The following is a 27770-nucleotide window of genomic DNA, read 5'->3' as shown; positions in this document are numbered from 1 at the left end:
CACAGATGGGAGATGAAGGTGATTGCTCAAGGATTCCCTCACCCCTCTATAAACCAGATCCTGGGTAAGAATGCACCCAGATCCCAGCATGTACTGTCGGTGCCAGTCTCTGCAGTCCCTGCTGGCTCATGGCCTGCCACTGCTCAGGGTCCTGCTTAGCCAGCAGCTCTTCTGCTGCTAACATCAGCCAGGGGCTGCTACCATGGGAGCTGCCCTTAACAGCCAGGGAGCCATGTGCAGACCAGAGTCCTGTGTCAGTAGTTCATGGCCAAGGGCCTTGCTTCACTTTCTGTATGTTGGTCAACAGTTTTGCAGTATACCAATACATAAGTGTCATATGAAATGTGTTTGCTGATAACCACTTGGCTGAACTGAAGAGTTCTAACCTTAGGTATTCAAAAAACTTACGTGGGAGAAGCCATTTAAAACATCATCCTGCTAGTGCAGAAATCATGAAAAAAATATAGAAAAATTTCAATGCTAGAAAAAGAAAGAATATTTCATAAGAATTAAATAGGCTGGGGTAGTGCTCGTTTACTTCCTGGTAGCTGGTACAGTGGTGTGGTTTAGATTCAGTATGCAAATAATGTTGATAACTGATGTTTTAGATGTTGCTAAGTGGTGCTTGCCCCAAGTCAAGGACTTTCAGTGTGTCCTGCACTGCCAGTGAGGAGGTACACAAGAAGCTGGGAGGAAGCATGGTCAGGAAAACTGACCAAAGTGGCCAAAGGAACATTCTGTGTGATAAAACATCACACCCAGTATATAAAAGGGGGGGCGTTACCAGGAAAGGGTGTGATCACAGCTTAGGGACAGGCTTGGCATTAGTCAGCAGGTGGTGAACAGTTGTATCGTGCATCACTTGCCTGTCTTGGGATTTATCTCCCTCTGTTGCTCTCCTTTTTATTACAATTACTCATATAAATAATATTATTGTTGTTATTATCATTACTATTATTATTATTATATTTTACTTTGTTTCAATTATTTAACTGTTCTTATCTCAATCAACAAGTTTGATTTTCTTTTCTTTCTTTTTCTGATTCTCCTCACCATGCCATCAGTGGGAGGAAGAAGAAGTGACCAGGCAGCTGCATGGTACTTAGTTCCTGGCTGGGGTTAAACCACAACACTATGTTACATACAGCAGGATAACTCTATGTGTGCAGTAATAATGGTTGAAATTATTGCAGAGAGATTGATGTGTTTTCAAAAAAGTGTGGATGTTCTGAATAAATTGGTTATCGATTGTTTATCATTTCACAGGCAGAATTGATAGCTTTGCAACAAGAAAAGGAAGCTGCTCTTCAACAGTGCAAAAAACTAGAAGAGGAAATCCAAACATTGCGTGTTTATTACAGGTAAAATGATTGATTCTAATATGAATGAGTGACTCATAGGGGAAATTTTCTGTACAATGTCTGACTGAGTGAGGAAATGGCCTTATCAAATAGGTATTTGTTGGAAAAATGTGAATACATCAATGAATCAAAGCCTGCATTTCTGCTTTACTGCTCACCAACCACCTCTTTGAAATAGGAGTCCCTTTCTTATAGCCTGAGTTTTGTATTAGTTTCTTCTAAGGTAAGTGAAAAGTTGGTGGTTGATTTTTGCATTAAAAAGCTGTGCTATGGCAATGTGATCACTTAAAAATGCATGGACAAAAGAACCAGATTACATAAATGCTTGTTTCTTCCCTGATTGTTTGCACATACCTAACCTAGTCAATATAGATTTTGAAATAATAAATCTGTAATTCTAAAATACTGGTTTCTTCTTCAACCCCAATATATGTGCCTTTTAATTCCTCATGTTCTGTAGCAGTATGGAGAATGAGAGAAATACCCATTCTCATTAATTTAGGTGGGCTGCCCTGAACATTTGCATGGATCAGTGGGTTTTAGTCCCTAAGGAAAAGCTCTGTGTGGTCTAGTGAAGGAGTTAGGTTGTTTTATGGAGTGATGTTGGGTTACAGCTCTCATTTCATCCTGACCTCCTGTGTGAGAGGGGATACAGACCTGCCAGCAGGTTAAAGGCAGGAGAATTGGCATCAACACAGCTGAAAATTGTGAATCTGAAGGCTGAATGTCTGTGATGAGGGATGTGGGCTACAGAGGTAAATAATAAATATAGTGTGAATACTATACTCATTGGAAATAAAGAGGACTAGTTATTTATGTCTAAAAAGCATTTGAAATAGCAGAACTGTGTATGTTTTCAGTATTTCAGCATTCAAAAATGAAAAATACTCAGGTTTCTAGAGGTTTTTCAAGTTTCCCCTTCTCATTAAGTTTATTAAAACCTTGGAGGGAAGTTTCAAAAACAACTTTTGTTCCTAAATCTCATAGGCATTTATTTAAAGCCTGTTAATAGGGAACAGAAACCCCAAGCAATTTGTGATTATTGCATTTAATGAATTTGGTCAGCATTTAGTGTGTGCACAATTATGGTATGATTTACCAAGCTGGAAAGAATTTATTATGGTGCCCTTATTACTCATTTTAATGGGGTGGTTTTTTGAATAATTTAAAAACTGAAATGCAATTTTTTAATTGATATTTTAGAAATTAAGAATTTGCTTGTGTTGGTCTATACACATTGTAGGAGACTTTTCACTGATTTTTGAGTTACATTTTTGGCCTAGGCTATCAAGTTTGCAGTAACATTTGATGTTTAACAAGTACAGTAGGCAGCAACAGCCATTTACTTGTTGAAATGCTTTAAATCCCAGAAATATCAACAATAATGCCTTGCAGGAATCAGCATTAGAATGTATCATGTTATTAACTTATAGCTCTTAATTTGATCAGTCAAACTGTAAGCTGGCTGACAGCATTTGCAAAGTCTATCCAGAAGGTGTGGAAATGCTCACCTGATTATCCCCTGGAGCAAGAACTGTTGTAGCACTACAGATTTTTACAAGTTATAACATCTAGAGTACAAGATTTTATCTCCTACCTACCTCGCTGTTCTAGAGGCTGATGTGTCCCAGAGTGGACCCACAGGGTGGCTGATTGAGGTTGGCAGGGACCTCTGGAGGTCATCTTGTCCAGCCCTGCTCAGGCAGGGCCACTGAGACCTGGTTGCTTAGGTCCACATCCAGAGGGGTTTTAAATGTCTTTAAGTACGGAGATTCCACAACCTCTCTGTATGGAAACACTGTCTTAAGCATACAGAGACATGACTTGAAAAGCCAGAGGCTGCCTGGAGCTGAACTTGCAAGGGTTGTAAAAGGCAACAACTTATATGAATAAGTGCATAAGCAGCAACATTTAATTTCTCAGGCCTGTCTTTTGATTTGGTTAGAAATTAATTGTGCCATTGTGAGGATTCTTATGAACTTGACATTTTGGTTACAGTTTCCTTTAAGTTACATGAACATCTGCAGCCCTTGTCATCCAATAGTGTGACAGTACTTTAAACACATGCCAAATGAAACAGAAAAGAATATATCTCACATGTGCATAAAGCCTTGGGAACTGTACCAGGCCAAGGGTGGGATGGCCACAGTAAGTATGAATGGCAAGGTAGACAGTGCATTTCCCAAGCCATCCCAAATGAATGAGAATTTGCACTCTGATTTGTATGTGGAAGAGACATATGTATAGATGTCTGCTGGGTCTTTTTATTTCCTCATAGTGCTTGCCATGCTATGGTAGTCTAGAACAAGCACTGAGAGTGTTTTTAGACAGTCTGTTTTGAACTGGGGTGGAAGTTTGCTGCTTTGATCCAAGTGGGTTAGCTGTATGATTTGCTGTTCAAGACTGTATTCCCTGGAGTTGCTTCTCTTTTTTGGATTTCATAATTCCCCAGTGAGCAAAATATAGGCTTACACACATGCTCCAGTCTTCATGAGAACTGTAAAGCTGCAATCTGACTATGCTGGGTGCACATTCCCTTCACCTACTATTCTCTCATGTCTTCACCAGATGCTTACACGTTCTGTCTTAAGCCCCAGCATGACAGGGGCTTAACAATTTTGGCTCATTAGGTGACTTCTCCTTTTGCTATTAGGTCTTCCCTGGCCTTACAAAAAGCTTTTATCCTCCTTTATTCTTTTTCTTCTTTCTTTAACTGAGATTTCTATGAGTCATGATTTAGGAATGGTAACCCCAGTTTAGTGGTCTTGCTGAGACTCTCCAAAACACATGCTACTCACTCATTCCCCCTTCCCCCTTCCACTTCTTCCCCTGCAACAGGATGGAAAAGAGAATTGGGGCAAAGAAGGTGAAGATCAGGAGTTGAGATAAGAATAATTTACTGCAAACAGCAATGTCATGGTTTGAGCCTGGCACAGAGCCAGTGCCCCCATGAAAATGCCTCACCCTGGTGTCTGCTGTGAGATGTGACCAGGAATAAGCAAAACAGGCTCTGACTTAAACATAAAGACCACTTTATTACTTAAACTACAGGAAAATAGGGAGAGACTATAAGGAAAAGAAAAAAATTGAAAACCTTACAAAAACCACTTTTCCTCCTCCCCACTCCCTGACTTTCCCAATCCAATACATTCTCTCAAAAACACCAACTGCCCAGCCCGGCACGACACTTTAGTATACTCAAACTGCAGTTCATGAAGAGGAAAGGAGTCCTTCTTGTTCCATAGGCTTCTGGAAACACACTGAAACCTCGGATGCTTCCTTGTCACTTCGGCACCGCCCGGGGAAAAAAAAGTCCTTTTGCCGCTTGTGACATGTTCCTTCCATGCCCAGTGCTCTCACCACCGAGACATGGATCAGAGCTGCTTTTAGGGTTGTCTTTCAAGGATGCCTTGTCTCACTCCAGAAAGGCACAGTCTCTGCTTTTGGGACAACTGTCCCCCCATATTTTTCCAACCCCTGGGGCCGGGGGGTCCTCACGAATGAACCCTCCTGGTTTTGAGGCACTGCCTCCCCCTAAATGCAGTCTGTGTCACAGGAACAACTGAGTCCATGGCTACAAGAAAAAGTCCAGCCAAAAGGCCACTCCAAATCATCTCTCCCCATCCAATCATCTCCACATCTCATCTCTTATCTCTCTTCTTATTCTGCTTCGAGGAGGATTAGCATTTTTGCAAGGCCCCAATCATGCAAGAAAGGGTTAAAAGTTTTCAGTCTCTGCTGTCGGTCCCGGAGCAACTCCCACGCACGCTGCCCACACGCTGCCGCTCCGGCCGGGCAGTCTTCCTCCCCCTTCTCGCTGGCTGCTCTCCTGGGGGGGGGGGGGCTGGCTGCCCGATGTCTCGATGTCTCTTGGGGCTCCCCCACCCTTCCATCCTTGAAAGCCCCCTCAACCCCCACCTCTGTCCAGGCCCCAGGCCTACGGCATGGCGGCCCCTCCCCCGCCCAGCAGCAGCGGGCCGGGCGGGGGAAGGGATCTGACCTCTTCGCCCGACGATGTCCAAAAGAGGAAGTGCCAGGGCAGTGCCCTGCTTTTAACCCCTGTGTATTCTCGGAGGTGTGTCCAAACCCCACTGGCTACACCAGGTGTCAGTATGAAACCCAAAACCTTCATTGGTTTGACCACAGCTTCCCAGAATTCCCACTCCTTCCTGGTCAAACCATGACAAGCAATGAGAAAAGAAAATGAACAGTAACAGCTACAATATTAATTTTTAAAGCATGCAAAAGAGAGAGAGTGATTCACATGCACAATTCTAACCCCAACCCAACCACAGCCACACTGTCCCAATGGGAAGGAACCCCTTCTCCCCAGAAAAGACTCCCTTCTCCCCTAACTGGAAAATGTCATGAGGTGGTACAAAATGTCCTCTGGGTCATAGCCATGCTCCCTCCCGGCTACTGCAGAAATTCACCCTGTGCTGGCCAGAACCAGGACACTACATCATCCTTTAACTTAGAAGAAACAAATTTAAGAAAACAAAAACAAATAAACAAACAAAACAGAACAAAACAACCCAACAAAAAAAAAAAAAAAAACAAACTAGAGGCTTCCATTAAAGCATAGAAGTAATACTTACATCACTTGTACTCATGCCTTAACACACAATAACATTTCAAGGATTTGGTCACAAAAGTAATGACTGTGTGTATATTAACTATTTTGTATGCATACATGTGTAAACAATGACATTAAAATGTGCATTTTCATACCAACCTGACTTTCACTAACATTGGCATAATCCAGGAAAAGCAAAGTATCATTTGATCATACAAAATCAGGGGAGAGATACTTAGGTCCAGACTATCTGTATGTGTAAGTAAGTACATGCAGACATGCCTAAAGGAGGGAAACAAGTGGAGACCTTCAGGGGAAAAATATAAAATCCCCTTCTATTTTCTGCAGAGGGAAGATTCTTGGTATCTAGAATACACTATTCAGATTTGGGTCCCCAGTAAAAGTAAGACATCTATAAATTGGAAAAACTTTGACAGAGGGCAACTGTACAGTCAGGAAACCTTAGCATTTGCAATGTAAAGAGAGACCAAGGGTAGTGCTCTTGTACAGCCTGGGAAAGGAAAGATATTCCTTTCTTTTTTGGCTCCAGGGAGACCTAATGGCAGCCTAACAGAGTCTGTGCAGAGGTTGTCAAGAAAGGCGACCTCTTCACAGTGCTCCATGACAACAGAGTGAGAAACAACTGACTTGAATTGAAACAAGAGCATTTCAGACAGGTTACAAGGGAAAACTTGTTCCACGGGGCTGTCCATCATTGGAACAAGTTGCCAGAGAGGTTTTACCATCTCCATCCTTGGAGATTTCCAACGTGATAAAGTCATGAGCAACATGGTGTGATCTCATATTGGTATCACTTTGAGAAGAAGTTAGGTTCCGCTGGAGACTGCCAGTGGTCACTTCCAACCTCATTATTCTACAATTCTCTGATCTGGTATCTTCCTGTGTTTGAAGACATTAATTTTTTTTCCTCCAATTGTGAAAGAAGTAAACCACACCTCTTTTCAGGTGAAGTGAAAAGCAAATCCTAACTGAAACTGGAGCTTCATGGAAAGCCATAATGCCCTAACCCAAAATTTAAATTAGCTTTTGCAGATATAATGAGGAAACATTTCTTTCCCTCTGACTTCTGACTTTTTGAAAAGAAAGTATATTCCAGAACAATTTCAGTCTTCTTTAGAAGGGACAGAGAAGTGAAATGGAATTAAAAAGGAGGAAGAAGCTAATTCAGATACATAAGGGACAAGAAGCTGGCTACAAATAAAGTTTGGCAAGTTCTGTGCTTCTGTTTGTTCTTCTTGTGTTGTCTCTGTGTCAAGTTTCAAAAAGAAAATTGCGTTTTCTGGATGCTAACTCAAAAATACATACCAGAAATTATAATTTGCATAACAGTTAGGAATAGCATAGAATTTCTCTCTTACTAATAGAATTGTTTCCACACAGTGCTCTTTAAGCTAGAGATTAATGCAAATCATAAGATCCTCAGTGACCAAAGAAGGCTATATCCAAATAACCAGTTTTGAAGTACATGGGAGTGTTAATCCCAATACCTCTTTCTCATATACCTCTGTTGTTTGAACATCGTCACAAGTTTTTTATTTGCATATTTTCAGTTATGTGATCTGGAAATTTTATAATCAGGCTCCTTCTTCCCCTAGATTTATATGCTGAGTGCGACACCATATTGGTGTGGGGTATGCCTTTGGTCAGTTGGAGTCAGCTACTATGAAGAAAATTAACTCTATCCCAGTCAAAAGCAATATAATGTTGCAAAGTAATTGGAATATGTAAGATATGGTGAGCATGGGAGCAAAAGATGCCTTATTTTACAGTTATGTGATGGTTCTCAGCAATGAAATAGAAGATTAACTTCAGTAAGGCTCTTTGTACTAATAAGTACAATTACCTGAAATAAGTATTTTTAGATTCAAACTTTCAGTTAATAGGGTTTCTCTGCATGCAATGTCAGCAGTTTTCTTGCTCCCTAACCAGTTGTAGCACTTTATAAGTTAAAAACTATTGAAGAGATCTAACAGAATTTAAATCTACAAGTTTCAATGCTTACAATACTTCAACTGGAATACTTGGAACTCATGTTTTAGTGGCACAAGCAAATGGTCTAAATAGCAGTTGGTTTTATGGAGGTCCATATATTTTTCCCATGAAGTCTCTTGTAAAATGATATGGAAGTTCATTTTTTTTAAAGACTGAGATTGATAAATGTGAAAGTAGGAAATCAAGAAAGTTTTTTATTATTTTCCCAAATAAAGAACTTATAGGCTCAGGAGCAAACGCAATTTTCATCTTAATTACAGAACTGAATCACCCTGTAACAGGCGAAATAGATGAAGAAAGGTATTTTGTAAGCCATTACTTCTAGTCCTGAATAAAAAGACTTTTCTATTCAAGCTTTGGATACAGCTGTGTGTGTTTAATTTACTTCCATTCTATAGTTTCATGACTGATGTTATGGAATATAATACTCAGATGGTGCCATATCAACCATGCTCCATGGACTCTGTGTATGGATATAGAATGGTGTAATTCTTGCTGTTAGAATGTTGCTTTCATTCCAGTTTTAAGGGCTATTAAAAACTATAAATTATTTCTGCCTAAAAAGTCAATATTCATCCTCACAGCCACCGCAGTAGCAAGTCAGAATACAATAAATAGCCTAAATAGTCAGATTCCTGTACTCTGACTGACCCCTGCTCAAACATTTCAGCCTGTTTGTTCTGCCATCTCTCAGTCTTCTTCAGAGTTCTCTCAGTCTAGATTTTCCTCAGGGGAACACAACGTGTAGCAGAAGATTGGGCTGCTCTAACATCCAGTTTCCCAGCCCAAATGAACTGGAACCCATTGACAGTGGGATTAGTGAAGCTGCAACCACTAATGCAGAGTGGTGATCTCAGTCCTTCCTCTGAAGCAATAGCAGGCTGCCTTGAGCACCTGTCCCAGCAGTTTACCTCAGAGAACTGGTCTTTTCATACCTGGTTTTTTTTATCTCACTTTTTCAGTTATGGCCGTTGACTCATTTTCCTGCTCTTTTCATCCTGTCTGCTTGCCTCTGTTCTGGCAGTTGCTGTCATTGTGTCAGTACTAGTTGCTTTAGACATGACATGGTGTAATTACAGTCATTAAGAAGAATGACCAAGTAATGGTATCACTGTAAACCACACAGTTCTTTTTGAAGAGCAGTTTTGGATCATGGAGAGGACATCAGTTGTGTTTTAAGTATTCTCTGTTCTTGCAGCAGAGACTTCTATTTTATTGAAGAGTTTCAGACACCTGACATTAAACATAAGCCTTCAGCTAATTAAATTTCCCACTTGCAAGCACAGAATAGGTTCTTTTTATATACCAAAGAGATGAGGGGCTTGGATATGCAGTGGGAGACCATGTAATACATGTTTTGGAGGAACTTAACCTGCTCCAGTTTGATCCAGCCAAGCATATGGAAAGCAATGAATCTGTAAGGGAACACTAAGGTTTTTATTTGTCTTCTGTTATAATAAAAGAAAGGCAGGGACTGTCTCTCTGTTTATTGAACTGAGTGTTAAAATTAGTAGAAAATTGGGGTGGAGAAATACTGCTGTCTTTAATACAGATTGGTTAAAGCCACATTTTCTCTCAGCAATCATGGGAGGTTTCTGTGAATTTTTAGTCAAATTGTGGGGTTGAGGGGAGCCAACACCCTGATTATTTGGAATCTATGTATTCAGTCTTCTCCTCCTCTGTTTTGTGCCACTTTGCAGTGAGGTGCTGCAGCCCCAAAAGAATTGGGATTTTAGGTGAGTCAGTCTGCAGTCTCATAAGCATTTTCCCACTAGTAAGCCCCTATGTCCCCTGTGACTTCTTTCCTTTGTCACTTTATTGCTTGTGCAATCACAGCTCTTGCTGGTGTCACAGGGGATAAAAGTCCAAGGTTTGGGGGCTGTTTCATGAACTGGATCAGACAGCTGAACGGGGGGAAGACTGATCAGTGAGCTGCTCTCCCTGGAAAGCAGCTGCATGAGGTTTTGCTGGTGCTACTGAGGTGGCTGTATTTCTCAGTGGCTTGGTGCAGGTGAGCAGTAAAGGCAGAGCCCTCCCTTGCTATCCTTGTGTATTTCACACTTTATTGAATTTATTATCCTCCAGTCCCTGGCCCATTCCCAGGCTTCTTGTTCTCCAGCTTGGAATTGATTATGGTCTCACTTGGTTCATTTGTTCAAATTTCTAACAGTAATATAGTCAGAGACACTGACTTTAGAAATAAATCTGTGGATAGAAAAATTTATTGGGAGCATGGCAGACCAGACTCACATCCATTCTCCAGTTAGTATTTGGCCATTTGGAAAGAAAAAGGATGGTGGAGAGAAACTCCAGTGTGTACCATAGGCTTGGTGCTTACAGTGGCAGTCTGGCAAGCAATGAAAAGGTGAAGCAGTATCTGAACCTGCTGGAGGTTCGTGGGTACCTAATTTTTTTGCCCTCCAATGAAATATTTTAGCCACCAGCATGTCTTTAAGCTTTCTGTGTCCCTCATTCATTTAGAAACACACCAAAAAATTTTGAATGTTTTGCTTCTTGCCCTGACATGACTTTGAAAGTTTTCCTATCTCACTGGGAAAAAACAATTTAGCATGGAGAAACACTTTCTAACTCAGCTTTAGTGATTTATGAAAACTTTGAGAGAGAGGAAGCACTGAACTGTCAAAGATCCAAGGCACCTGATGGAATAACAAACCACCTCACGCCATCCCTGCAACCAGAATGCAATACACTCAAATTGCCTTGTGCTGCTGTTGGATTGGTCTGACTGACACTTTATGGAATCCTTGTGCCTCATGTTTCCAGGGGCTGGCTCTTGGCCCTCACAGGTGCCTTGCCAATAGAAACACTAAGCAGCAGGACTGAGGAAGCAGCATGAATATGGACTGGAGTGCCTAACAAGCTCTGTGATGCAGCTTTAATTTGCACCCTGTGCTATGCTAAATCCACTACTGCTCCTGCTACTGGCTGTTATAGTGGCAAAATTTCTTACGTTTTTCAAATTAGTTGGGGACCAACAGCTTTTTGTGCCAAGTACTTTAAGGCTAGAGGTGCTGCACAGGTCCTTACACTGTATCGCACAGGACTTGAGCTGACTTCTCTACTTATTTGCTGTCGTGGGGTAATGTGAACTAAAACAACATTTACTTTGTCGTTTTTGTTGGGATGGGCCTTTTCACATGAGTTTCTGTTCTTCTCTAAGAGCAACGATTTGCTTGACAGAAAGGAATTCCTGGCCATTGGATGCTGATATGGTCTCACGACTCTGTATGCAGGGCCCTGCTGGCATTATGTTCGCAGCTGTCCTTTGCCTGGCTGATTCCCTCACCTTCTTTTTTACCTCTGCTCTCTGAGGTTTTGTGTTATGACTTCCTTGGTTTCTCAGTGAGCTGAAAAGTCTGGGAGAGGTGTAACTTTCTTCAATGCTTTTGAAATAAGCACACAGTTAGGGATATCTAGGAACCATTTTTCAAAGTCAATTAAAGCGTAATAAAATTGAGTTCTTGGAAGGTTTAAAGTCTCTGGAAGAACTACCTGCAATCAACCCACTGACTGCTAGTGGTAGTTTGGAGTAGATAGCAATACAAAGTATGAAACTCCTATAGAAATACTTGTAAAAATTAGGATGAGGATATCACTAAAGTTGATATCTATTCTATACAATGTAAGAATGCACAAAATCAAAATTGGAGAATCTATACAGAGTATATGCAGGATTATGAAATCTATTATCTGTAGAAAGGGTGTGTGGACAAAGGCTACATATTCTAGTTCTACCATTGAAATGTTGAAATGATGGATGAATATAGATTAATCACATCACTAAATTCTGCTTCAGCTGCTTTATTTGTATAAACTGAATAAGAAGTTTTACCCTTTTGCATAACACCTTTAGAGACTATGAATATGCAGGTACTCTTGCTTTAAAATGAGAGAAGGAAAACAGATACAGAATAAGAAGCAGCCCTCTCTAGAGTAAGTTAAAGAAACACAGGAAAACCGTGTGTGTAATAAGAGCTATTTGGAAGACAGATTTTCCCATGAGAAGTTAGGAAGAAAATCTAAAAGTGCAAAAAAAATTGTCTTGCCCTATAAATATTGTATGAAAGGGAATTCTTTTGTTATTAATATGATATTTAGAAATATAGTAATAACATTGTCAGGAGGACTTAAAATGCCATTTAATTTTCTTTTGGTTTTTCCCAGGACATGTTTTTATGTTAAAATGTCAATTCAATTATTTTGAAAAATCATGACTTTGATGTGTTTCAGTTCAATTCTCTTCAGCTGAAGAGCTGAAATCAAATGGCATTACAGTTTGAAATACTGTAAGGTGAAAGAAAACTTTTCACTTAAAAATGTGCCACAGGAGGACAGCATTTTTTTTTTGTGTTGGAATTTATACTTCCTAATTTAAAAAAATCTTTGGTGAGAAGACCTTCTACATGAGCAATTTTCAGTCGATGCTAAACATAACATTACTTTTCTTACTCTGCATTTAACACTGCTCACAGTGGAAAAATGTTAGGGAGTATCTAAGAATGCAGGTGGCAGAAGAAATCCTCTGCCTGTCACAGAACACAAAACAGAAGGCTGCTCACCTGATTTGTTTACAAAGAGAGAAGCCCGAGAGTAAGGTATTTTCTTTATTCACTTTCCATCTAAACTTAGAGCTTTTGTTAAAGTGATAAATGCATGCCATGCCTTCTACTGGAAAAATTTCCATTTTAACTTCCCACTCACTAACTGCTTTTCTAACTAATGTGATAGAGGTGTTGTGTTTTGGAAGGTTTCTAACCTGTGTCCAGCATTCCATAATGATGTGTTACTCATCTGGTATGGGTAGTTCTTCCAGCATAGGTGTGAAAACTGTCATTTTCAGGAGAGTAGAGACCAGCTTGGAAGCTTCAGCCACAGTTTTCCAGTGAATAAGTGGGCCTGCTGGGATTTGCTCAGTTCTGAGTTTCTCAGATGTTTGAGTAAAGTGTAACATACTAGTAATAGTTTGCTCTTACAAGCAGCCATTTACATGGTCATGGCAGGAAGGAGAACTAGCACAGAGCCACTTGTCTTTTTTCCTGATGCCTCAAGACAGGCATGTAACCAGGCATGTAACCCCAGGAAGGGGTTGCTGTCTCATTAGCAGAGGAGCTTTTATGGCTCTGAGTTTGGAAGGAAAAGCCACAGAAGGAGAGGGAGGGAGTTACACTGAGTGAATCATCAGTGTTGTATTTTGCTTGATAGCAAAGAGAAGCTCTTCCGCTACCTGAGCCTTTCATGTTATGGTTTCATCTTTTTTTCTCTTAAGCTGTACTGTATCAGCATTACAGAATGGACACCCGAGAATGTTTTCATGAATGACAAAGAAGTGCAGGGTCTGTTTCTTGTTTGTTTGTTTGTTTGTTTGTTTGTTTATTTATTTATTTCACACTGCTGCTTGGTATGACAGTTAGTGAATTGAAAAGTACAGTATTATACTGTGCAACACTAAAAGTTTCTCCTGGTTACTGGTGGCTAATGTCCTGAGGAAGAGAGCCAAGAACGAGATCTCAGAATGAAAAGAAACCTACAAGCACTGTAATCTCAGAGTTGAACTCGCTGAGGTTGCTGACATTTGGAGCAAATAAAGTCATGCTCTGTCACACAGTTTCCACCACTGTGTCTGTCCAGTCATCAAGAGAGATACTTGTATGCAGTTTTTACCACTCTCTTAGGGCTTCTGCTTTGATTTTTGAGAGCAATTTCTTGGCTGTGGTAATTAAAATAATTTTCTTCATGCCTGACACTGTCATTGCTGCCAAGCTTTCATAGTTCATAGCATGTGTCTGTACCATTCACAAGATACCACAAAAAAAAAAAAAATACTGATCACCACAAAATAAGCTTTGAAATGGCCAAATTGTTTCAAAAGTAGGAGATAATAATGGCAATTGTGTAAAATGTGTTAAGAAATATTATAATGTTAAGAGCTGTAACTGTAATGGATCTCTCTCTTTTCAGTGTAAATTTGTATTCAGTGCTGGCCAAAATAGGCTAGTATATGCAAGCAGTATCTGCCCAATAGTCAATAGTCTAAACTGAAAATACAGTAGTTTATTTGGATTTTCTCTGCTTCTCTTTTGTGCTTTTTTGTTTATTTTTTTAACTAAGCAGGAATGTATTAAAAAAACAAACCCCTAATTTTTTTTGGGGGGGGGTTTACTATTTCTGATGTTTGCAGCAGGAAAAGAAATCCTTTTGTTTCATTTAACTATTCTTTTGAAATAGCATAGTAAGTAACAAGTGTTGGGTAGAAACAAAGCAAAGTCACAGTTGGATGTTGCTGTTATAAGATAGGCGATGACAATGGTATCTTTTTAGTGCATCTCTTATCTGTGGTGTCATTAAATCTAATGATGTGCTAAATAATAAAAGCAGCCTTATCACATTGCAAGGCTTTGAATTGTCTCAAAGTTGCCATGCCTGCGGGTTCCCTTTGGCTTTTGGACAGGGTTTGGAGTAGGAAGGAGCTGCAGTTCAGAGTGCATTTATGTGATCAAAGCTCTTTAGACAGATGGCTGCTAGCACTCCAAAATGATTAAAATATGTTCCAAGCAACATCAGTCTGTGGGCTTGGGGACCCAACCTTTCATTAGTCAATAAAGGGTCTTGAGTTCTTGAAAATGAAATCTTTAAAGGCTAATAAGGCTGCTGGTTTGCTCTGAGCTGTTTCTTTGGATTTGCAGTTGTGGATTGGAATTGGGCCAGTATCTGTCCAATAAATATGACGCTTTAAAAAAATCTGGTTACAAGAGACCTCCCAGCAGATCTGCCTGCTAAACAGTGTGGCCAAAATTTTCAGTCTCATATATGTAAATTTAGACACCTGAGTTTGCATGTAGAGAGCTGGGAAGGGACCCACAAGTGCCCCTTTGAAAAAACAGTAATTTTCTGGAGCAATAGTTTAACTGTAGGTGCCAAATCTGGATCATTTTGACCAGTATAATTTTATTTTTAAATGCTTATGAGTTGACTAAGGATAATTCTAGAATACTTTGAGGATACAGTAATCAAGAGCATCAATCAAGTTTTCAGAGCTTTTAGAAACCAGCAATATTACATACAGCATTCCCAAGTGTTGTCAGTACTTGCCAAATCTAAATGTGTGATAGTATAGTTGGGTGCTACAGTGTGGCTGTGTTTATTCTCTTGTCTACACCTGGCTTGTGAAAGAGAGCAATGGGGGGCTTGTGCAAGTGTGAGGTGTCTGTAACCTCTGCAGATTTATATCAGGGCAGCAGCATTAAATGCCTTTAATAAGAAACGTGTTTGAGCCTTCTGTTTCTTTTTTTTTCCTTTGTCTGACAGAAGATAATCTGCTCTTACAATCTGCAAATTTCTGAACTTGAAGTGTTCTTACCCAGTAGAGGCTTTCTACACAAGGCTCAAAACCTGAAGATATGTAAATTCTCTCCAAAATGCCTCAAGATTTAGCTTGCTGCTGTAGAATGTATTTTAAAACACATCAGAGTTTTGACATGCACCAACAGAAGTAAAACAAGTCGTGGTGATCCCATTAGCTCAATGTGATCCCATTAGCCACATTGTTCAGCCTGTCTTCTTTCACCTTGGGAACAGCTTTTGCATTCCTTTTGTCAGGACTTGATGGGGCCAGCAACTGAAGTTCTTCCCCACACACACCATATTTACCCCGGGAATGTCATACTCCATTTCTTTTCCTCAGAGTCTCCCTCTGAAACATTGCCTGCTCTGAACTGCCAGTGAACTTTATTCATCATAAACATAAGCAAGATGTAACTGTTTTTTGATAAAGGTGCATCAGACTCCAGGTTCTGATTATTTTAGTGAGCTGATTTGGTTTTTATTTGTTGTAAAGTATCTGGGTTTTATGTCCCAAACCTTTTTGTCCACCATCTAAAAATCCTGCCATTTACTCTGCTCTTACAAATGGCTTCTGAACTGTATCACATTTTCCCTAGCTCTAGACATAAGTATTTTGTTTCTGTTCTTCAGATTCCTGCAACGTATTTTTTTTCCTCAGAAAAAAACTAAGAGCTCATTTGCTATAAAGTAGGCAAAACAAGACAAAAGCCTACAGTAAAAGCCCAGGATGTTGTGCACATGCCTGTTTCTCTTAGTGCCTCCATTCTGGAGTTCCTTATGAACAGATATATTTACCTTGGACTTGAGAGTTCTCACAGTGACTTAAGTGTGCTCTGAAGTGGTCCTGTTATTTTATCTCTGTTACTGTTCTGCCTCCTAATCACCTAAATGAGTCAGAACTTCAGAGTAAGGAAATGCACAAAGCTTTCATCAAAGTGATATGATTATAGGGCTCAAGAGATCATGAACAACTAGGACTGGTAAAAAAAAGACTATAAAGGGCAGATTCACAACGTCTTGAGAGAAAACAAAATTTCTGTCCTTAGGAATTATCTCCTTCTTCGTATCTCCTAATGTATTAGACTTTACATTAATCACTTTTCCCTCCATTCCAGGACATCATATGAAACTTTTTACTAATCAAGCCAGCATCCTGTATAGTCTGGTTTTTTGGGGGGTTTTTTGGATCATTTTTCCGAGCTTTGCAGAAGCTCCATTTCAAACTATGCCATGTAACAAGCAACTGCTGCCGAGTGCTTCACCCATATTTGCAGGTCTGAGATTTCCAGAGAACTGAGCAGGACTTCAAGAGCAACACGAGTCTGAAGAAGTGGATGATTTTATATGTGCTGCTTAAGTGCTTGAGGGATTCCTGCTTTGAGTGTTCTGATTTTTCATTGTTTTCATCTGGAGTTGCAAGTCCCTGTAAGTTGCAAACACCAAGTCCTAAGGGTCTCTATTTGGGGAGTGGAAATTAAGGGCCTCCTTTGGAATGTTTTTTCTTTGCCTCTCTATTCCCCTGGCTGTAAGATGTAAATAGTGCTACTCGTGCATTTTTTGGAAAGTGCATTGATTTAAGTTTTCTTTATTAGATTCTGCTAAATATTAAGTGAGATAAACCTAAATTTATCACAGTAGCTATTGTATTGCAGCAATCCTTCTGAAATGCAAGTACAGAACTGCCTTTTCCAGATGAGTCATACACTGTGAGTGCCCCATTAATACATTTAATGTTTAATGACCAACTGTTTCTCCTGCTTCCTCCAAATTACTGTAAAGTTACTATTCCAAGGAGAGAAAGTAGCTTTATATTCTGGAGAAGACTGTGGCATTCATTGCTTTCAGTGAGAATGTAATCTTAAACAGTTCATAGGATTTCCTCTGCTAAAAGGCAAGCACAAATTTGGAAATCTCTGAAATAGGAATGAGGCTGCAAGAGAGAAAAAAAAAGGTATCTGCTGTTGCATTAGTTCAGTTTGGGGCATGTATGTGTGTGTGTGATCAAATTAATGTGTATATATACAACTTTGTTGTAGAAATGTTGCAGTGTTCCTTTTTTTCTGTTTGTAACAGTGCAGCTCTTTATGATTGAGGGGAGGGGAAAACCTGGTTTTCTGAAGGAGGTGTTGAGCCTGCCAAAGTTGATGGAGGTGAATTTGGACAGCCAATTAGTGTGGGACAGCTAGATGGGAAAAGAGAAGAATGTAAAATTACTAGATTGCTACAAATTTATGCTTGCCAGAACAAAACAGGCAAATTGTTTGTGATTTTAAAGACCCTGAGTTTGCAGACTTAAATAAAGACATGCCTTAAAAAAAAATCCAATAATATGTTGGCATAATGATAATTCTTTTGAACATTATGCTAGAGAAAGGGTACAAGAATGTCAAACATTTAAAAATTATTTTTACTCAGTTAATTCTTCCATAATGGACGTTAATACTGTTGACATTACTCATGGATTGAATGCAAGCAATTTAGACAATAGATAGTATCAGGTGCTAATAGATCAAATGTAATTATTCTTTGTGAAATAATTTTACATAGTTTAGCAAAGTGGTTTCAATTATTCAGTGTAAAGGAAAATGCTGAGTAAAAGTGAAAATACTGAGCTTTCTCCTCTAGGGGCATTATATGCATTTCTAAATCATATTTTGTCTTCATAGCAACCTTTCCTCTATTGCAGCTTCCAGTACAAGTTATTACAATTCTTTTTGCATAAGATAGGTCATGTGAAGTTCAGCTGTAGGTGGGGCCACTCTGGTTGATTGGGGGACAGTCTTAATAGATCCATTTCATTAATTAAGTCATGCATTTTTTTATTAACAAAACCTGTATGTCAGGTTTAGCCAGCTGGGAGCCATTCTTATGGTTGTTATCTTTGTCAGAAGGAATATTGTGAAAATAAGGAATTACTGTACACGCATTAACTCCTGATTAAACAGAGGAATGACATCCGCTCACTTGCTGTCCTCGAAAAAATATCTTTGGGGCATATCATGGTGTTGATTCATTGATCCTGATCTTACATATCTCATTAAGGTAACAACTATGTACATTGTATTGAAAATATACCGTGAAGAACTTGTGTTATACCAAATCTATGTCATTGAAACAAACAAGGTTGAGGCCAAGATTTCAAACATCTAGATTATTTATTCTTTCTTTTTATTCCTGAAGGAATGTTTTTGTCTTGCCCATATTTTTGGCTGCATTAAGTCATATTTTCCTGCATTTTTTCTCTTCTGGTCTTCCATTCACAGAGATCAAGAGGAAGTAGCAAGGTTTCCAGGAAGTATTTAGTTGTACTAGGCAGCCAGAAGGTCGCCTGCTTATGGCCACAGCCTTTAGTTTCTTGATACAAAGAAATTCAAAGCAGTGGGAAATGCACTAATGGCTTCCACTGTCATATTAAAGAATATTGAACTGGGAGGAGCTTTCACCAAAGAGGAAGAAATTCTGTTAATTTGTCCTTCATCAAAAAGACTGCGAAGGATGGATAACAAGGTTCATGTTATCTGATTTATCTTTTTTTTGCTTCTGAGGTAGGCAGGATCTCAATGTTATCCAGGCTCATATAAGATAATCTTCTGTTTGTTTCAATCATATTCTGTAAATGAGACTTCCATCCTAAGGGTTCTGGTGGAGATAGAGAAATATATATTCTTCCATTTAGCTCTTTTTCTCTACTGTCTGTACCAAAGGAGTCATTTGACCATACTTTTACAGTTGTGACAGTAGAATGAGGAATGTCATAATGTAGGAATTTAGTTTTTGTCTCTTGAGCAATGTTACTGCTCATATCAGAGGAAGATACAATATCTATTGCATGTGTATAAGCATAGTAGGCAGTATTCATACCAATAATTATCTTGTCCTGTTCAAAAAATAAATAAGGAATTGAAGAGTGTTGAATTCCGTGTTGGCCAGATTTCACAAGTGCTTTCATATTCATTCAGTTTCCTTGTCAGGTCCTGAGAAAATAATTAATTCTTTGGTTCAGTGCAGCCAATATATTTCCTGCTACAGTTTTTCACTTTACCTGCTGGTCATGGAGAAATGAAAGAAAAAACTGCAGTTTTTCTTGTGAAATCCTGTGTCATAAAGTGAAAAATGTTATTTTCCTCTTCAACCAAGCTAAATTAAAGTGCACAACTATATTAATTTTTTTACACATTCTATTTCTATAATTCAATGGTCAAAACTCATGAGGGTAAAGGAAGAGAGAGGTAAGGGAAGCTGATTTAAAAAGTTTAGGATACAGAAATCCATTCAGCACTTTATAGCCTCTTTCCAACTCCTGTGCTTGAGAGCTTCTCTTCACTGATTTTTCTCCAACAGCCACCAGTCTAATGTCTTGCTTTTCAAGAGGTATGAAAGTTGTATGTTTTGGCTTCCAGTCATGTGGCATATCCAGCTGATGGGCCCTTTCACTGGGAGGAAAGAAAGAACATCTCAGAAAACAAGGATGTTTGTGCTCGGGGCAGATCAACAAAGCACAGGAGGCTTCTGTCACTGCCCCGTGGTGACAGTGGCGGCTGAACCTGCAATGGGGAGGCAAAAACTTGTGAAAAACTGTTTTTTTCCATGAAGTTCCCAAACCTGGATCCCAAACAGGTTCCCAGACCTGTCTGCTGAGGTTTACCACGTTGATGTGCATTGTTAATGCTTGCATACTGTTAATTTGCTCTTTAGTGTCTTTCCATGAACAATAATTGGCACTGAGATCGGAACCAATCTGGGCCTCAGTTTTCCAAGATGGGGGACATGTAGATAAGAAGAAGAAGAAATCCAGGACCCCAAAAGTGTCGATTTTAAAGAAAATTAGCTAGGGAAAGTGTCACAGTTTGACGTCTCAAACCACGACAGAAAGGCGCTTTATTCCCAGTTTCAGCATGGCAGGCTGAGTTCTGCATGTTGTGACTTGCTCAGTACCACAGAGAAGATGTGAAATAGAAGAGGGAATTCAAGACAGGGCTCTTATCCCCAATCCACTAAATCATTCCCTTAGCATGTGCCCTTGTCTCACGTTAAGGAGAATGGCCCAGACAAGTCTGCCCAGTTGCTTCAGTAAGCTTTGGTACAATAGGGAAGCAGACTTCCCTTATATTAAATTTCCCAGGCGCTCCCTTTATCATTTAAGCCATCATTTTAACTGCCTTGTTTCATAGTGCTTAACTGTCCACGGAGCTGTATGATTTATATGAGCAAGGGTTTGGCAGCAGCAGCTAGGTAAGACAGGACTTACAGAGTAGTGATATGTTGCCATTGTGTCATTTACATGGCGTTCAGGAGGTAAGTTGCTAAGTGTGTATCCACACAGCAATCCCCAAGCCAAGGGCATTTTTGTATGCACTTGGAGAAGCCATGATGGCATTAGTTGACATTTTGGGTGTCTTTACCCATGTGGAGGACAGATTTCAGACTGCAGCCCATGCAGTCCTCCTAGTGAGTCACCAGCCATTGCAGAGTAGTTCGTGTTGCTGGGTACAGTACCAATAAAGTGGGGAAACTGTGCTGGGCACACGCACCTAGAGTTCATCAGTACCTCACTTACTGACACTCTGGTGACCAAAGCTGGGCATGGGCTGGAGCACAGCACACCATGTTTGCTTTTCATCAGAGTTGCATAATATTGTTCAGTACCACCTTTGAGTAAGATGAGACAAAACTGTTCAAAAATTCTGTTTTATTTTCTTGGGACAGGAAAGGAGGTGTCCTCAAATTTTAAAAGTTACATTTTCTTTTTCTTTTTTTTTTAATCATGCAAAGATTTTTTTAACCCACTGAATCATTCATTCAGCAAGAAGGTAGGGACGAGGAGCAGAGCCTCATGTGATTCCCCTTCTCAGGTTAGTCACACTAAGAGCTAGCTTTAGGACTACTTTTTGTAGCTTTAGGGCTACTCAGCTCATCCATGAGATCATCCCTCTCTGAAATACCATATGTATTCAATTATTCCATCTTTGAAACACATTCTTCTAATTGCCTTCTCCTGGAGAGACTCTTCTCTTCCTCAGCTGGATGTTCCTGGCCATGCTGGAAGGCAGGGCTGGCTTCCAGCTTGGTGTCCAAGACAGTTTTGTCTCTTGCTTTTCTGATTCAGTGGAGGAGTTAAGCCAAGCAATCACAATAGCAAATCAGGACAGCCGTAAAATTCACGATCATGTCTGATTTATAAAGATAACATTGTATTAAGTACAAGAAATATTCTGAAGTTTTTAGTAACAGGCTTTCCTCAGCTGATCATTCCTAAATGGTGCCATGTACTTCACTGCTTGATTAATTTATATGTCTTTATGATTTTAAATAATAGTGTTTTCACCAGAGGCAATTACTAGTGATTAGAAAACTTCAGGCTGTTCACTTTATCTATGCCAGTGTTTGGGAATTATTCCTGTGATCTTTATTTTTGAAGACTATTGAATGGCATCAAGAGCACAAAGGAGGCCATGTAAACACTGGGGGAAAAGTAATGCTTATTCTTCTGGGAAAACATTTATGGTGATTCACATTTTGGAAACTGAAACACTATCAATGTTTTATTCCCAGATTATTTTCCAAGAAAAATCTTGGATCCATTGCTGAATCAGTTCCTTCAAAATACTTGGGCTCACATTGAAGTTGGATCATACAGAAGAGGCTGGAAAACTGTGTTGTGGGAGAGAGTCAGAGGATTCCTCCATTCTCTGACATTAGCACAGAGGCATGGAATAAGCCCATCTAAGTGTCTAAGGTGGTCTTTGGATACTACCTGGCTCTAGCAGAGGGATACCTGCGTGATGTGAAAGGATCAGGACAAAAGTTTCTTTGTTAGGAATCTAGACAGGCAGCTTCATACAGAAAAAATAGAAAATGGAAACTTGCTTAATAAAACTTATCACATGAATATACCCACTTGGAGATGGGAATATTCAATGTATGGGTACAAAAAGTCTCTGGATCCTAGTATAACTATTTTAGAGTCGGGGTTTTTTTTCCTGTGAAAAGAAGCTAAAAGTCCTACGTTGTCTTGATGTGAATAAGAGCTAAGAATTTTTCAGAAACTGAAGCTTTGTAAGAAAATCTCAAATACGCACTTGTATAACAGGTTTTGAGCAAGTTTGGCACAGTATTACTAGTACAGTATAAAGGGCTAGGTTCCTTGATGTATATTTCTAGTTGGCATTTTATCAAGGAAATAAACTTTGGGTTTTCTTTATATTGTGACATGTGGATTGAAACTACATTTTCTCTGTCCAAAACCTTGATTTAAAAGCATTAGATCATTAAATTCAGTGTTTTTGCATGACTAAAATTGTAACCGAACAAATTATTTATGCAGATAGAAGCAAGATAAAGTTTCTTTCAAGAGTTCTTTAACATATCAGATTGATAAGAGTCAAAACACCTTTACTGCCATTAAATATTTACCAAGACTTGGCTTTTGGAAGAGGGGCAGTTCAGTGCAGTGTGTTTGGCTCCATGCAATGCTATTGATTAGCTATCAGAAGGACATAGTTAATGGGTAACTGGAGGTATTACAGAGCTCTCCACATTCTTGTCAAGTCTTTTCTCTGAAGATGACCTAAAATAAAGTCAGTTACAACTGGCGTTCACCTGAGACAGATTGCACAAGTTCGCCTACGGTATGAACAAAAGGTTCACAAGGATCAGTTGACCAGGTCTTAGGCAATCCTTTCTAGTAGTTGTCATCACTGCTGGACTTTAGAACTGCACGTGTTTACATTTAATTAGAAAGAACACACAGTTTACATCGCACAGTAGCTATCGGCATCGAATCAGAATTGATTTCCGCTCTCTTTCTCAAATGGCTATTTCTTTCCGACTAATTAAAAAAAGGCACATAACAAAATGACTCATATAAATTTTAAAGCAAAGTAAACACTATTCCCTGGAGACAAAAATAAAAGTCAACAGCACATAGTCATTACATTGAGCTTGTTTTCAGGTGATTCTGATGCCTGCATTATGATATGCATCAGTGCCATCAGATTTCTTTTATATAGATTTATAAATGGCATGCCCCTTTGTGCTGAGTGGACAATTCATTGACTGTTTCAGTTTTCAGGGTGAGGATTCTTATTTATTTCAGCTGGATTGTTGCAATTTATCTAATACGAGTGGATTCACTAATATTCCTACTTTTTGCCAAAGGATTTTATTAATTTGAAATAAAATTATCTGTGTGTAGGTCACTCATGTAAAATAGAAGCCAGATGCCATTATCTTTACCAGTGAGAAGCTGCAAAGGAAACTAAAGGCCCAAGCCATATTAGCCTTAACTTCATGCCTTATTTCTAACAAATCTCCATTAGATTTTATTAGCTCTGCAGGCCAATCTAAATTCAAACTATGATGACAGGCATCATCAATTAAGGCTTCTGGCAGAAATGTCTGGCTCTTGAGTGCCCCCCTTCTTTGTCATCAGGGAAGATTGCCATGGTTGGGGTTTTGGAGAGTAAATGTTCACACCAGCAGTACTGTCAAGCCTGTGGGAACTGAAGGGGTTGCTGAAGGTCTAGACCGGGTTGGTGGGTGTGTGGGGACAGTAGGAGCTGATCCTGAAAAGTCTGATCAGAAGACTTGATGTTCTTTTATGCCCTGGTTTTCTTATGAGTGACAGTGTTCAGGATGAAGCTCTTGGCAAGGATGATCAGAAAAAGACAAAAAGTAATACATAGTGTTTTAAATTACAAAGTAGTACATTGTTTTCAACAAGTTTTTGTTGGTATGCCAGTGGTTGTTATTTTAGTGCACCTCCAAGAGTTACTGCTTTCTTAATTCAGTTTATATTTGAGGAGAATGGTGCACTGTTCTTTAAATGGTTGTCAGAAATGTTGTTGAAAACATAGTCTCAGTATAGAAAATAAATCGCTATGACCTTTAGGACAAGATCCTCTGTGTCTCTTCCACCAAGTTCGTGTTTCTGCAAATCCCTGACATCGGCAGTTTCCCTGCTGGCGCCAGGCCAGAGCTGCTGGCTCCACACCACCCACGTACACACCCCTTCAGTGATCCATGTCAACCCAGCAGCCGGCGGAGAGGCGCAGGTGCTGCCAGCTCAGGCTGGGCAGGGGAAGGTGGCCGTGCCTCCTGTCCGTGGGCCGGCCGTGCCCCTCGCTTTGCCCGCTGCCCACAGCTGAGCCAGGGGCTGCTCTGCCTCTGCCGAATGCTTGCGCCTCCCAGGGAGAGCAGACAGGAGGTTGTGATACACATTAAACATGGAGCCACTGGCACCATCTTAGGTGTCCATTATATTCACGTACTGAGGTCACTCTAGGTGCCAGCTCCGTCTTCGATTAATAGATAAAGTTCCCTCTCTATTTGCAGTGTTACCTAAATAATCCATTACTGTAGGGAATAACTACAGTATTACAAATACTAAGTTAAAGTTATTTTGTTAACTAAAGCCATTGGCAAATATTTAAGAATAGCCAAAGCATATGAATTGACAATAAAGAACAGATACAAGATAGCAAAATTCTTACTTGCAGCATCTAGTGGAATAAAGTAAACACTTTACCATTTTTTTTCTTTTTCTTTTTTTAATTTTGGGTTAATTTTACTTAGTTAGAAGCAAGCCTTCATGGTACACCCAGCAAATGCTTAGGCTAAAATATGCTAATACAGCCAATTCTTTGTCAAAACATGATAGGAACATTTTTATGGAAAGCTTGGTTCTAGGAATAACATAATTTGGGAAAACTACAAACAGTACTTGCAATAGTTTGCTGTATTGCAGTCCTCTAATTCACGGAAAAAAACTGAGAGCCTGTGAATCTGTGTTTTGCAAGTAATACAGATACATTGTGGAATCCTGAAGATGTGCAATTAATGTTCACATGTAGCAAGTAATATTCAGTATTAAAGCATAAAGTCTACAGTAGTCTCTTCTGTGAACTCATGTGCACTATATCTGTGTAAGAAGAAAAGTTAAGTTGCAATCTTCCAGTCTCTAATCAATTAGATCTCTAGATAGCAGAGACCCCAGTCCCAGGTCCATCAGGTACCCAGGGAATTCAGGTGGATTTCTTAGCTACAAGCTAGCTCCTTAGCTGTGGGTCTGTGTCACAGCATATGCCGCAGCTGAGACAGCTGCCATGCACCATACAATTTCAGAAGGCTTTAAGCATTCACCCACACAGAGCAACACCATACCACATCAGAAGCCTTCAAGTGTGTGCCCTTCTTGTTCTCCAGCTCTACCTTTTATACCCCTGATGCTGACGCATTGCACTGTGTGCCTCTGTTCCCCTTGGTGGTTGGTCAGTGCCCCTCGGCACTCCATGGCTCACTGCTGTCAGTGCTGCTCACCTGCTGCTCACAGCTGTGCCCACTGGGGATGAGGCTGGGCCCAGCCCCACTCCCTATTACCACAGGTCTGTGTTCCAACTGAAGGGAATAGCACTATAACTGCAGACATCTCAAAAAGACTTCCTTCTACTCATCAATCCCATGCATGTTTTGCTCTGTTTCAACCAAACACTGTTAATCCAGAAACTATTTTTGTGGAGGTCCTAGACCGTTTGATGGCATGGTGAATGTGAGGAATGATAGGTGGTGCTGAATGTCATGTGCCTATCACTCACATGAGGCTGTGCTATCTCAGCAATTTGCCCAGGGGCTGCATAAAGTGGACAGAAGACATTTGATTACTGTTCAACTCCCTAAATGAAGAGTTTGTAATGGAGGCATTACAAACATAATTTCCAATTATGTCTTGTTTGAGAGCATGTTTTGGTACTCCTTCAGATTCAAGAAAGGCTCAGATTATTAACTCCATGTCCTACTCCCCCTCCCAGGCTAATCAGAGGGAAATGGTGTGGGTACTTCTGTGGTCCTGGACAGTAAAAATGAAGCTGAAAGGAATATGTTTTCTGGTTGGCATCACCAGAAGACCATCTGGATTTAGTTTTGTCCTAAATTCTGATTGTGCTGCATCTAACTTAGCTCTCTCAGCAGTGATGAGTCTCTTGATCTTAGTGAAGCTCAGGGCACTTTGCAAAGGTAGAATTGTGATCGCTCTTATTTAAAGATAAGAAGACTCAGGCTCAAGAAGGAGAAATGTGTTTGCTAGTGGCCTTAAATTGATATTTGTTGAAACATAGAAATTCTAAGATGGATAGTAGTCAATTCAAGCTTTCACTGTAGCTAATGAACCTATGTTTGAATCATCTAGTGTCCAGGCTCTTAGGACCCTGGTAGAGGTTGCACATTTCTGTAGATCATTTCAGGACCTAATGAATCTCAAGGTGCCGCTCACTGTTGTTCCATACTCAGATGTAATTGAGTCTGGGCATGCATGATCAGAACCAATCTGTCAGCATAGTGTCCTGTGAAATGCTGAAATTGTATGCCCAACCACCACAGAGAAGAAAATCAATGGTTGCCTCTGTTCAACAAGTGGTTGAGGTTGCCTGAGCTCTAGACTATGAATGCATGGGTACATCACACAAGAGAGTGACACTCTGTGATGGACTGTGACAGTGCAAAGAGCATACTCTGCGTTATGTGCAATGAGCATTCCCACTGTAACGTGGTCCGTGGCCTGCGTGCCAGTCTGCCTTTGGCTGCTGCCTTCGGATAAATTAGTGAGAGATGGTTTGCTGTACTGGGAAGAAAACACAGTCCTCTTACCTTGTGTAAATGCAGGCAGAGGAAGACTAGTAAAATATTTGTCTATGGTAGGGCAATGTCATCCAGTTAGCAGCCTACCAGCTGTCAGGCTCCTGACTCACATGTAGTGCAAACTTGACTATTTAATATCCTCCACTTCACAGCAAAATTTCAAAGTCCTTTTAGGGCTTATGGGCTTTTTTTGATACCATCTTATTGCAGTATTTCCTAAGAGCACCTTTGAGGTAGTATTTTCAAGGTATTGATGCTGCCTGGCCCTTGAGTGCACTCAGTAGCATGAGGGGACGCTCTTCAAAGCCATCCTGAGTGCAGGCTGAGGCCTGAGAGGTCTCCAGGACCTGTGAGAAACATTTGTGGTGAAAACCAAGGTCAGAGCTACATGCCTTTGGGAACATTGGATATGTTTATCACTGGGGTGGAGGCAGTGGGAGGGAATGGGTAGGGAATGTTTGGTTTTTTGCTGGATTTTTTTTTTTTTTTTTTTTTTGTTCCTTTAGGTGGAAGGTTTTGCTATGTTGTTCAGTTACTGCTTCAGGTGGAAAATCATTTCCCACCTAGCAGCAAAAATATGCCTGGCAAGGTAAGAAGTGTTTTAGGAGCAGCACTTCATAGAGTTGATTTTCAGCCAAAGTCCTTCTGGGAGCTGTTACAACTGGGGATATTTCTTTGCAGGGTTGAAGCTACTCTGACTTTGGTGCTCTTGCTCTCTACAGGAGCTGGACAAGTGATAGCAATTCATGTTGCTTTTTCTTCTGCCTAGACACAGTTGAGGCAGGTCCCTGAAGCTCTCAGACCAAAGCTGGAGCAGGAAAGAGGCA

At 40.1% G+C, this 27770-nt stretch overlaps 1 protein-coding gene across 7 annotated transcripts in view; it reads left to right on the top strand.

Moving 5' to 3' along the window:
- MIPOL1 (mirror-image polydactyly 1) overlaps nt 1-27770 on the top strand; it is a 186286-nt gene that overhangs the window by 132592 nt on the left and 25924 nt on the right. For all 7 annotated transcript variants that reach the window (XM_064714569.1, XM_064714568.1, XM_064714571.1 and 4 more), the window contains one exon: nt 1267-1361. In XM_064714569.1, coding sequence (XP_064570639.1) covers nt 1267-1361 — 95 coding nt within the window. The remainder of the gene's footprint in view (nt 1-1266; nt 1362-27770) is intronic.

This window comes from Zonotrichia leucophrys, chromosome 5 (assembly GCF_028769735.1).
Source record: "Zonotrichia leucophrys gambelii isolate GWCS_2022_RI chromosome 5, RI_Zleu_2.0, whole genome shotgun sequence".
Classification (NCBI taxonomy): domain Eukaryota; kingdom Metazoa; phylum Chordata; class Aves; order Passeriformes; family Passerellidae; genus Zonotrichia; species Zonotrichia leucophrys.
The sequence above is the reverse complement of the archived record's forward strand: the minus strand, read 5'-3'. Positions and strand labels throughout refer to the sequence as shown.